The sequence below is a fragment of the Trichechus manatus genome, unplaced genomic scaffold, assembly GCF_000243295.1.
Source record: "Trichechus manatus latirostris isolate Lorelei unplaced genomic scaffold, TriManLat1.0 scaffold00087, whole genome shotgun sequence".
NCBI classification, from domain to species: domain Eukaryota; kingdom Metazoa; phylum Chordata; class Mammalia; order Sirenia; family Trichechidae; genus Trichechus; species Trichechus manatus.
Window position 1 is genome coordinate 332,659 of NW_004444023.1, and position 11,809 is coordinate 344,467.

An 11,809-nucleotide genomic window follows, 5' to 3' on the forward strand; every position below is an offset into this window, starting at 1 on the left:
GGATAGCTGCTGCTGCTAGACCCCACGTATATACAAGGTCTGCAGCTGTAACTACTACTCGGGACACCATTATCTATTTCCTAAAACCTGACATGCATCACTGGGGGCCAGTGAGATGATTTTAGGTGGTGCACGAATAAATATTTTAAATGTTCATTGTTTTGTGTTTATTTTTACTGGTATCTTCTATTTCTGGCAAGCAACGCTGGTTTCCTTTTAAGGGTGTGAAGTAACATTTCCTCTTAAAAGATATTTATTTTAGTTTTTTAATAAACCTGATTAAAGAAAAATGTTAGGTAAATTGCAGAATAGGTGGTGGATCATGAAGGAGGTGAGGAATGACTGAAGTTTGGGAAATAATGTCATAGCTAATGATAGCAGCTTCTGTTTAGTGGGCATTTATTATGTGACAGGCCCTGTGCCAAGGGCTTACATCACGATATGGTTACGGTGACAGTTTTCTGGTTGAGGAAACAGGTTTTGAGAGGTGAAGTCACTTGCTCAAGGTCACAGGCCCAAAAGGTAGTGGGGCTAGGATTCAAATAGATGTGTGGGACTTTATTTTGTTTAGACGAAGGTTTACGGAGTAAATTAGTTTCTCATTAAACAATTAATATACATATTGTTTTGGGACACTGGTTGCCAAGCCCACGATGTGTCAACACTGTCCCCTCCTCGACCTTGGGTTCCCCATTACCAGCTTTCCTGTCCCCTCCTGCCTTCTCGTCCTTGCACCCAGGCTGGTGTGCCCATTTAGTCTCGTTTTGTTTTATGGGCCTGTCTAATCTTTGGCTGAAGGGTGAACCTCAGGAGTGACTTCAGTACTGAGTTAAAAGAGTGTCCAGAGGCCATCCTCTCTGGGTTTTTCCAGTCTCTGTCATACCAGTAAATCTGGTCTTTTTTCGTGAGTTAGAATTTTGTTCTACATTTTTCTCCAGCTCTGTCCAGGCCCCTCTGTTGTGATCCCTGTCAGAGCAGTCAGTGGTGGTAGCCTGGCACCATCTAGTTGTGCTGGACTCAGTCTGGTGGAGGCCGTGGTAGTTGTGGTCCATTAGTCCTTTGGACTAATCTTTCCCTTGTGTCTTTGGTTTTCTTCATTCTCCCTTGCTTCACACGGGATGAGACCAGTAGAGTATCTTAGACGGCCACTCACAAGCTTTTAAGACCCCAGATGCTACTTACTGAGGTAGAATGTAGAACATAGTCTTTATAAATTATGTTATGCCAATTGAGCTAGATAATCCCCATGTGTGGAACTTTAGATTCATCTCATCCTGCCTCCCTCTCCCCCAGTTTACAGCTTTGGCGACTGAGGCCCAGAGAGGCCATGACACCCTGTACTTGTTCCTGAGGTAATTGGGATGGAGAGAAGGGGATAGAGGAGACACTTCTGGGAGGTAGAACGGACAGGGCTTGGTGGCTGATTGGATGTGAGGGGTGAGGGAGTGGAAGGAGTCCAGGGCCACACCCAGGTCTCTACCCCTGTGACAAAGTGGGCAGTTGCAACATCCCTGAGTTGGAGGTGAGGAAGAATGAGAGGGAGTTTTGGCTATGACAAGGAATTCATTTGTCCAGAAGGCCGTTGGATACGTGGGTCTGGGGCTCAGGTGAGAAGACTGCCAACAGGCAGAATGCAGGGCTTGATTAGTGACGTCTGCTATGAGCACAGGCATGGAAAGTGGCTGCCAAGGCTAAACTCCGCTAGCCCTGGGATAGGTGGTTTCTCAGTGTCTTCCCCCTAATCATTCCATAATCTAAACAGATGGCAGAGGGGGCTTCTGCCGCAGATACAGGGAAAGTTCCTTCTTATCACTGAAGCTTTTTTCAGTGCAGGAAAGTGAAAGTTGGAGAAGACGGGAAGCACAGGAGGCCTCGAGTTTTCCACAGGAGACTTTATTACAGTGTAAATCCAAGCTCAGGCTTCCCCTGGGCCCCATGCAAAGCCCCGGCGCGGGGACCGGTGGTGTCCAGGAGACACCAGCCCCTCACGGCGCCTCCAGTGGCGGGGTCGCGGAAGTGCAGGGCGGGTGCCCTGCCTAGGCAACTACAAGTCCCAGCAGGCCCCGCGGCCAAGGTGCCTCATCTTTCCTGGACTCTTAGAGTAGAGCCTCTTGGGAAATGTAGTCCTGGCCGCTCAGGCAGTTTGCCCAAACTCCTGGCGTGAGGGATCCTAACACACACCGGGAAATGGCTTGGGCCAGGGAGAAGAGGGTGAGTATGGAAGGGAGATGAAGGGGGCAGAAGGCTGCTGGGGATGGGGGCAGGCCTCCCCCAGGCAGAGACACCCCTCTCATTCGGCTTTGGCTTTGGATCCGGAAACAGCAGCTGCTGCAGAGGCAAGGGCTCCGGTCCCTGGGATCTTAGCTCGGATCCTGAAGGAGAAACGGGTGGGGTGACAAGGTGGGGCAAGAAAAGGGGTAGGTATCTGAGAACTAAGAGGAAAGCTGGTTAAGTGAAAGAGTGCCCAAAGCCAGCCCAGCACCTCCCCGCACGCGCCACTCCCTCCCCAACCCCCACCCCCACCCCGCACACACAGTCTGCATTGGAACTGCCTCTCACTAGTCTCTGAGAATAGGGTATTCAGGGAGAGGGCAGAGTGTGGGGATTGATTAGTGATGTCTGCCTTGAACACAGGCAGGCCAAGACGCTGCCAAGGTTAGGTTCCGCTAGCCCTAGGGTGGGCGGTCTCTCAACGCGCAGGGAGACACGGAGTGTATTTTAAAAAAGCTCCCAATCTTCCCCCTCCTTCCAACTCCAACCCATGCCCTTACTTAGCTTTGATGTGGCTCAACTGATTTGTCACCAACCCCACATACTGGTCGATCTGGACCTGGGAAGACCAAAAGGGGTGAAAGGAGGAACTGGAGGGTGTTCTTCTGTTTAGTTCCTCTAGGAGGCTGCTTCCTTCCCTACCTCCGAATCAGGAGCTAGGGGAGTGACCCACCCCCCACTTTCAACTCTAAACTTAATAGATACCCTTGTTGTGTAGTGGTTAAGAGCTACAACTGCTAACCAAAAGGTCAGCAGTTCAAATCCACCAGGCGCTCCTTGAAACTCTATGGGGCAGTTCTACTCTGCCCTATAGGGTCATTAGGATTCGGAATCAACTCAACAGCAATGGGTTTTTTGGTTTGTTTGTTTTGGAAGTCCAGGGGTCAAGCTGTAGAGTCAGTTGGTTGGCCACACAGAGTTGGGTGTGAAGAGTGATGTCAGGCAGACACAGAAGTATCTTCCAGCAAGTCTGTGTACTAGGCACAGCTGTTAATCTTCAGGTGAGTTTGTGTGTGTGTGTGTGTGTGTGTGTGTGTGTGTGTGGTGTGTTTAGTGATAGGGTGGGAGTAGAGGGCATTGATGTTGCTCAGCCAAGTCCATGACTGAACTGATTAATACTTGTTTAATTCACAGGGAGCCCCTGGGTGGTGCAAATGATTAACATAGTCGGCTGCTAACTGAAAGGTTGGAGGTTTGAGTTCACCCAGAGGTGCCTTGGAAGAAAGGCCTGCCAATCTACTTTCCAAAAATCAGCCTTGAAAACCCTGTGGAGTACAGTTCTACTCTGACACACATGGGGCTGCCACGAGCTAAAATCGACTTAATGGCAACTGGTTTTTAAAATTCCCAGTGTTAGTTGACTTTGTCTCAGTCGTTCAGGCGTGGGAAGGGGTTAGGCAGGACTGTCTCTCTGGCATGGACCTGTATCGTTTGCTCTCGGCTGCACTAGATAAAGAAGTGTCACTCAGTGTATCTGTGGAGAGGATGAATGTCAGGCAACCCTGGTTATGTCCCACCTGATTTTGAACTAGAGGTGAGTCTGTCCCTGGTGGCTGTCTCAGGGAGTAGGGGCACCAGTTAGTCTGTCTGTCTTGGTCTTTGGCTGGGATGGGTGTCAGTCAGGCCCAGGCTATGCTTAGGGAGTGATGGCATCAGTCTGTCTGTCTGTCTGCATCTGGATATGTGTTTGTCAGTCGCCGGTGGAATTGGGTGGAGAGGGCATTAAGCTGTCTGCCTGTTTCTGGCTAAGACAAGTGTTGTTCAGCCCCAGCTATGTTAGGGGAAGAAGACTCTCAGGTTGCCTGTCTCTGGCTGGGACATGACAGCCAGACCTTGGACCCCTCAGCAGGCAGGAGGATCCATCATCAGGTAGAAGCACCAGTTAGTCCACCTGCCTGGGGCTGGGGCACGTCAGTCAACCCTGGCTCTGTCAGGGGACACCAATCCGAATGTCCACCTCTGGGTGCTGGAACATATTTGCTAGACTCTAGCTCTATTGCTAGAGGCCTGGTGGTGCAATGGTTAAGAGTTCAGCTGCTAACCAAAAGGTCAGCAGTTCGAATCCATCAGCTGCTCCTTGGAAAACGTATGGGACAGTTCTACTCTGTCCTATGGGGTCATTATGAGTCGGAATCGATTCAACAGCAGCAGGTTAGGTTAGGTTTAGCTCCGTTATGCTCAACTGCTATCCTAAAGGTTGGCGGTTTGAACCCACCCAGCAGTACTGCAGAAGAAAAGTCCTGGCGATGTGCTTCTGTTAAGATTGTTGTTAGGTGCCGTCAAGTCGGTTCTGACTCATAGCAACCCCATGTACAACAGAATGAAATGCTACCCCGGCCGGCGTCATCCTCACAATTGTTGCTATGTTTGAGTCCATTGTTGCAGCCACTGAGCAGCCACTGTGTCAATCCACCTCACTGAGGGTCTTCTTCTTTTTTGCTGACTCTCCATTAAAATTACAGCCAAGAAAACCCTATGGAGCAGTTCTACTCTGTAACATCTGGGGTTGCCATGAATCGGAATTGGATCAACGGTAACTAACTGGCTACGACATCTGTCAATGGGACCCTGGCTCTGGCATGAGGAGCAGTCAGACCACCTATGTTTAGTTGGGGTTCTGGCCACTGAAGTCCTCGGGCATTCACCTAAGGAACCCTGGTGCCACAGTGGTTAAGCGTTCAGCTGCTAACTGAAAGGTCGGCAGTTTGAACCCGCCAGCTGCTCAGCAGGAGGAAGATGTGACAGTCTGCTTCGGTAAAGATTACACCCTTGGAAACCCTCTGGGGGTAGTTCTACTCTGTCCTATAGGGTCGCTATGAGTCGACTTGACGACATCGGCTTTAGCTGGATTGCGCTCAGCTGCTAACCTAAATGTTGGCGATTTGAACCCTCCCAGCAGTACTGCGGAAGAAAAGACCTAGCGATCTGCTTCCGTTCAGGTTATAGCCAAGAACACCCTATGAAGCAGTTCTACTCTGTAACACCTGGGGTTACCATGGGTCAGAATGGACTCAATGGCAGTGGGTTTTTTGTTTATTTGCTTTTCTAGCACTCACCTTGTGCTGCCGGTACAGCAGGGGGAAGGTGAATACACCGATCACTCCTGTGGGCACAGAGGTGAGGGGTCAGGCCAGGAGATTAAACAGTTCTTTCCCTGGGCCCATCCCCTACTAAACCCCACGCCGCTCCCCACAGCCTTCCCAACTCACCCAGAATGAGAAGAGTTAAACCATTGAAGACCGCGCCCACGAAAGTCAAGATGTAGAAGAAGAGGGCCAGCTGTGGGGGAAGGTCAGGGTCAGCAGAGCCACAGGGCACTCAGCAGGCTGTGACCTCACCCAGTGGTGGCCCTCTACCCCCGGGGCATGGAGGTGAATGTTGGGAAGCCTGAGGGCACCTTGAGGGAGTCCACGAAGTCTTCTACCAGGAAGAAATGCCGCAGCTGTGTGGCTGCAGAGACCACACGGGATGCGATCTGCTGAGACAAGCGCTCTGTCTGCTCCCGGGTCAGGGTCAGGTCCACATCCAGGTAGGCCCTGAGGAGACAAAGGGGTATGGGGTGACTCAGGGGGTGGACAGGGCTCAGGCTGGGGGGTATGGCTGGGACAAAGGTAAAAAGTGGAGGTCAGGGTAAAGACCAGGGTCAGGATTGGGGGATAAATTGAAGGAACCAAGTGTAGAGGGGTTAGAGTCAAGGTCAGGGTCAGGGGGAGGAACAAGGATTAAGGGTAAGAGGTTAGGGCTGGGGGTTAGGGGTCAGAGCCCAGTTTAAAGTCAGGTGAGAGTCAGAAAAAGGATCCAGAAGGGTCAGGGCCAGGATGAGAATTAGTGTCTGACTTGAGGTCGTGGGTTATGATTTACGGTCAGTGTTGGAATCTGGACTGGGGTTAGGGTTAGCGATCGGGGGTTCTCACTGGAAGGGGTTGGCGCCGTCCCCCCGGTGTACAGCCTGCAGCACTTTGCGGTAAACCCTGAGAGAGATGGTGCCACAGAGCAGCAACAGGGCCACGTGGGCGGCCACAGACACGATGCTAAAGTGCAGGAGGCAGAGCAGAGAGACCATGAGGCCCGTGAAGACCACTCCTGACGTCCTCGTGTCCTTCCAGTACAGCAAGTCCGCCACTGTGAAGGGGTTGGGGTGTCAGGCCATGCGTGTCTCCTCTTCCGCCCCTGCCCCAAAACCCAAGTTAACCATCTAGCAAGTCTCCTTCATCTTGCTGTTTGTGTGCTGTTGAGTTGATTTCAACTCATAGTGACCCCATGTGACAGAGTAGAACTGCCCCATAGGGTTTCCTATCTCCACAGGAGCAGATCACCAAGTCTTTCTCCCACAGAGCCACTGGGTGGGTTCGAACCACCGACTTTTGGTTAGCAGTCAAGCACTTAACCGCGTGCCACCAGGGCTCCTTTCCTTAATTTTACTCATATAATTATGTGTGGACACACATACACATACCGGTAACTTTTGCTTATTAGTTATGAAAAATGGAAGCATATATACACTTTTCTGTATCATGTTTATCTCACTCCACTTTGCCCTGGAGAAATCCCTCCTAGTCAGCTGGCATCAAGGAATAGCTATTGATTCATTCTTTTTAAGGACTACAGGCAGTCCTCGACTTACGACATACTCGAGTTACAAGGAAATGTACTTAAGACTGTCTGTTTCTGTGTATTTTTTTAATGTATGTCTGTATTAAAATATGTCTGTAAGTTTATCTGTAATGTTTCCAACCCCCAAAGACAAATAAACATCAGATTTATAAAGATACTGATAATAAAAGGCAATAATAAAGAAAACTAAAAAAAAAGAGCTATTCAGTCAGAAATGACTGATGACGGAGTCGTAGGAAAGGAACCCCATCTTAAGGCGAGGGCTACCTATACATGATATTCCGGGTGGGGCTGTACCGTCATTTACTCAACCATGCGCCTATTGCTGGGCCACTCACTTTGCCTCCTTTTTGTTTTCCCCACTACAAACAGGGCTGCAAGCAACATCCTTTTACAGATAGCCTGACCTCCTGGAGCTTCTATTTCTGAGATAGTTCCAGGGGTGGAATCGCTCGGTGAACCGGTTATGTATTTTTGACTGTCATAATTATTGCCAGATTGCTAAACGAGCAAGACCAGAACCATTCTCGTTTCCACCGGCAACGTATCAGAATGCTCTTTTCCCAACAGCCTGCCCAGCAATGGATGTTATCGCTTTTTAAAATTTTTGCCAGACTGCCAGATGCAAAGTGATTTCTCATCGATAACCCTCCCAGCACTCTTTTCTGAATCCGAAACGGAATAACACCACCACCCTCCTTTCTGAGCTGTGTCTCCAATTTCTGATCCCTTTCTGTGACCCTAAACTCTCGGGACCTCAAAGTTTCGTCTCACGCATCTAAACTTTAACAGCTCTCGCGTTAGAGCCCGAATTGTTCTCGCAGGTCCTTTCACTTTCCTTCCAGACCCTCTGCATTCTCCCGTCCTCACTCCAGTCATACTCTGATTCATCCCAACTAGTCCCCCTCAGAGTCTGACCCCTCTCACTTCTGTATCCGCCTTGTACACATCCTCCCATCCACCTTTAAGTAGGGCAGGCCCCCCACCCACCCAGAACGCAGGGTGCTCCCCAAAGGCTCCCCGAGGCCAGCGCCAGTGGGTGGGGGAGGGGCCGGGTCGCCTGAGGCGGGGGCTAAGTTTAGGCACGCTGCGGGGAGGGAGCCTTGCCCGCAGCTGTGCCAGCCTGTCCAGCCCCTGAGTGACAGCACCGCCTGGGCCCGAGGCTGGGGGAGGGGGCCTCTCTGCTTCTGAGCCCGAAGGCCCCGGCTCGGAGGAGAGGGGACCCTAAGCTCCCTCGGCACCCTCCCTACACAGCCCTTTAGCCCCCCAGACCCAGCCTGGAGCTCTGGGGAATCTGGAGACCAATGGGAAACATGCCCAAGACCTGGGGGAGGTGAGGGTGAATCCAGACTCCTTTCCTCCGTCCTCCAGCCCCCCTCCCAGTCTGCCCCAAAAGCCCACCTTTACTCCCCATCTTCGCTGCGAGTGAGAGGCTGCGGACGCCGCGGCTTCTCGGGGATTTTTGCCCACTTCGGTGGAACCCGGAGGGAGGGAGTAGGGGGGCGGGGCCCATATGCACCCAGCCAATGGCTGTCCACTGACGTGGGGACAGTTCCAAAAAGGGACGGGCTGTCTTTGTAAACAGACAAAAGCAGTGCTGTGGATAAGCAGCCCCTGGCTGTTCCCGGAGGCGGAGCATATTGAAAGTGAGGCAGGGTCAATTAGACAGGCCAAGTCAGGGAAGAGGAGAGTTTTTAAACGATGCGGGGTTTACTTATAAATATTCGATAGCCATATACAGAAGAGATCTTTTCCCCCCGAGGATCTGAACTGTCCAAAATCAGACTCTAGGGGGAGCATTCTAAACGAGGGTGGATTTTTTTTTTTTTTTTTTTTTTTTTTGAAGATCATCGTTTTGTGGAGTTTTTTTTTTTTTTTTTTTTTTTTTAGCAATCAGCCAATCCTAATACTTCAAGCAGAGCCAAAGTCTCAAGTGGGCAGGGAACTACATATAAAGAGCCAATGGCACCCCTCAGTTAACGGGAAAAATTTTAAGGGGCGGAGTTTATAATGCCGGGAGCATCACCTCCTCTCTTCAGCACTATTCTCCTCCTTTGAAGAGGTTGGCCTCTTTAAATCCCGCCCCTTGCGTTGCTATAATCCAACAGAGAACCTTCACTCAGGCTGCTTACCTAGAAGGTGTGGTTCCAATGTGAATTCTGATTGGTCTGTGCTATCGAGGCACTGCCTCGTGATTGGCTCCTGTTCTGGCTGCCTCCACGGCTCTTCCTCTTTCTTGTCCAGCGAGGGCTCATCAGGCCAAGAGTTCGAATCCCGGGATCTGGACGGGGACGGGGTACGAGCCTGGGGAGTCCCAGAGCCTGGGCTGGGCTGAGGAGTCAAGACTTTGGGCGGTGAGGATTGAGCAAGCCGGAGCTGTAGGTCCAGTTCTGGGGAGAGGGGTAGGAAGACAAGGCCGTGAGCTTTCTCCAAGGGGAGTGTCTTAAAGAGAGACACCCACCCCTCATGACCTCCGGCCCAGCCCCTCAGACTTCTCACCTTCCCCAGTCTCTCCTGCCTCCGATCTGTCAGGCTCCTCGTCTTCCAGCGGAGTGGAGCTGCTGGTGGAGGAGTCCTCCCCAGATCCCGCTTCCTGGGTCGCCCAGCCCAGTTGGTCCAGACGGAGCCGCAGGTCCTCCAGGGGGCGCTCAGCCGGAGAGGCGGCGTCGAGGGCACCGCGGCGTCCGGGCTCGGGGGACTGGCTCAGGCTAGGGATGCTCTCCAAGCTGTCGCCCAGTCCGGGCTGAGGGGGCGGGTCTCGCGATTCTGAGACTGAGCGGCTCTGGGGTCGGGGGCGGCGGGCAGCAGAGTCCCGGCGGCCCCCGGAGCTCACCACACCGTCGAAGGCGATGTAGGAGAAGGTCAGCTCCCGAGGGGTGCCCCAGTCCTGCGACGTGGTCTCCTCCTCGTCGTCCTCCGAGAATTCCCGGGCTGTGTGCAGCTCCCGGAAATCAGAGTCGTCGTTCCCTCCTGCAGCGGGCAAAGGAGAGCTGTGAACTTCCCAGCGCAGGACCCTGGAAGACTCTCCCCAAACCCCCTACCCGGCTGAGAATGCCCTTCAAGCCTTTTCCCTTACTTTGCCCCCACCTCACTTGCCTTCTGTGGAATCTGGGGTAGAGGAGGCTGTCGAAGGGGCTTCTTCTGCGAGAGGAAAAGAATCGAAGACTCTTAGAAGTTTGGACGGTCCGAATCATAGAAGTGTACCAGTCCTGGAATCTCAGATGGCCCAAATTAAGGAATCTTAGAAAGTTTGAATTATAGGCCCCTTAGAACATTCTGCATATAGACTGTAAAATCTTAGCAACACTGCCGTCAGACTCACAGTTCAAATCTAGGAAATGTAATCTTAGAGTCTTCAAATTAGGAATTTTAGAAGGTTTCAATCTATTCATTCTTTTGACAACCTTTTATTGAGCACCTACTATGTGCCAGGTACTGTTCTAGGTCCTGGGGATACAGTGGTGAACAAAACAGACACGATCTCTGCCGTCATAGAGCTTACACTCTATGGGGGAGACAGAGAGTAAACAAATAAATACATGATATTGAGTAAATATATGACGTGTATGGGAAAAATAAAATTGGATAAGGGACTAGAAAGTGAGGGGGTCCTCTTTTAGACTGGGTAGTCAGGAAGGCCTCTCTGATAAGATGACATTGGAGCAGAGACCTGAATGAAGTGAGGAAACCATGTGACTATCTAGAGAACAGCATTCTTCAGACAGACAGAACTGCCAGTGCAAAGGCCCCGAGGCAGGCATTATGCTGGCATATAGAGCATGTGACTGAGGGGGAGAGAGACGGCAGATGAAGGCAAGTAGATAAGGGGGGAACAGGTCATGTAGGGTCTTTTTAAGCTGAGTTAAGGACAAAATCTTAGAATGTTGGGATGGTACTCTAGACTATTGAAATAGCAAATTATTAGCATTTTGGCATCTGGGCTCTCAGGACATGTGAGTGGCTGGATCCGAAAATGTTAGAATCCCCAGCTGTCAGAATGCTGAACACGGACTGTTAGAGCCGTGGGATCCTGAGGATTTGACAAAGCGTTTTCAATTTTGGAATCCAGCCCCTCAGAGCTAGCTCGGGGCTTGGCACACAGGAGATGCTCAGTATTGTTTGGAAATTAAAATCGGAAGCCCTCCACCCCACTTCGTTTCCTCAGCTGGGGAATCGGAGACTCAGACCGGCGCAGGCCTCCCCCAGGGTTACCACTAATCAGTGGCAAAGCCTGCTAAGAATCCAGGAGTCCTGGCCCCAACCCAGGGATGCTTGCTGCTCTGGGACAGGGGTTTGGACGATTTGGGCGAGGTCCAGGCTGCCTTGGAGTCTAGGCAGAAAAGGTGGGTGGGATGCGAAGACAGGTGGGGGGGTCAGACCCCTCTCCTCCATTCTGGCTCTACCCCTCGGCTCAGCACCCCCACTTCCTGCTGGCTGCGGCCAGCACCAGGGCGATGGGACAGCTCCCCGCGCGCAGGCTCAGACCTGGCGGGGCCCAGCGGCACGTTCGAGGGGCCAGCGCGCTCCTATCCGCCCAGGCACCCGCTAGCTATGTCAGCGCCCTTCACCTCGGCCCCGTCTCACCCGGTCCTCCTGGTCGGGCCGCCCTGTCGCCGCCAGAGCGCGGGGGGAGGGGAGCACTTCCTTTGTCTCCTTCCCCCAGCCCGGCTCTCCCGCGGACTAGCGCGGAGGGGACACTGGGTAGGACCCCACCCGGGCCTCCGGGCCCCACACCGGGCCCGAGCCTCCCCCTACTCACTGCAGTGGGCGAAGACCGGCAGGACCTGCCCCATGGCCCCCCTCGGGCCTGCATCGGGACCCCCGCCCACTCCGGCCGCGCCGCCCTGGGCCCGGGGCCGCGAGCGTTCATCTCCGCCAGGCGCACGCCGCCGCCGCCGCCATCCTCGCCTTCTCCTCCAGGGCC

General features: G+C 52.5%; 1 protein-coding gene across 1 annotated transcript; it reads right to left on the reverse strand.

Annotated features, from left to right (window-relative positions):
- Positions 1-1,871: 1,871 nt before the first annotated feature.
- RTN2 (reticulon 2) lies at positions 1,872-11,782 on the reverse strand. Its single transcript, XM_004381580.2, has 10 exons — positions 11,645-11,782; positions 9,982-10,026; positions 9,385-9,855; positions 9,018-9,275; positions 6,186-6,393; positions 5,669-5,807; positions 5,481-5,550; positions 5,328-5,374; positions 2,772-2,830; positions 1,872-2,372 (listed from the first exon to the last, which is right to left on the reverse strand). The coding sequence occupies exons 1-10, from the start codon at positions 11,676-11,678 to the stop codon at positions 2,291-2,293; spliced, it is 1,413 nt and encodes a 470-aa protein (XP_004381637.1). The 5' UTR covers positions 11,679-11,782; the 3' UTR covers positions 1,872-2,290.
- Positions 11,783-11,809: the final 27 nt, after the last annotated feature.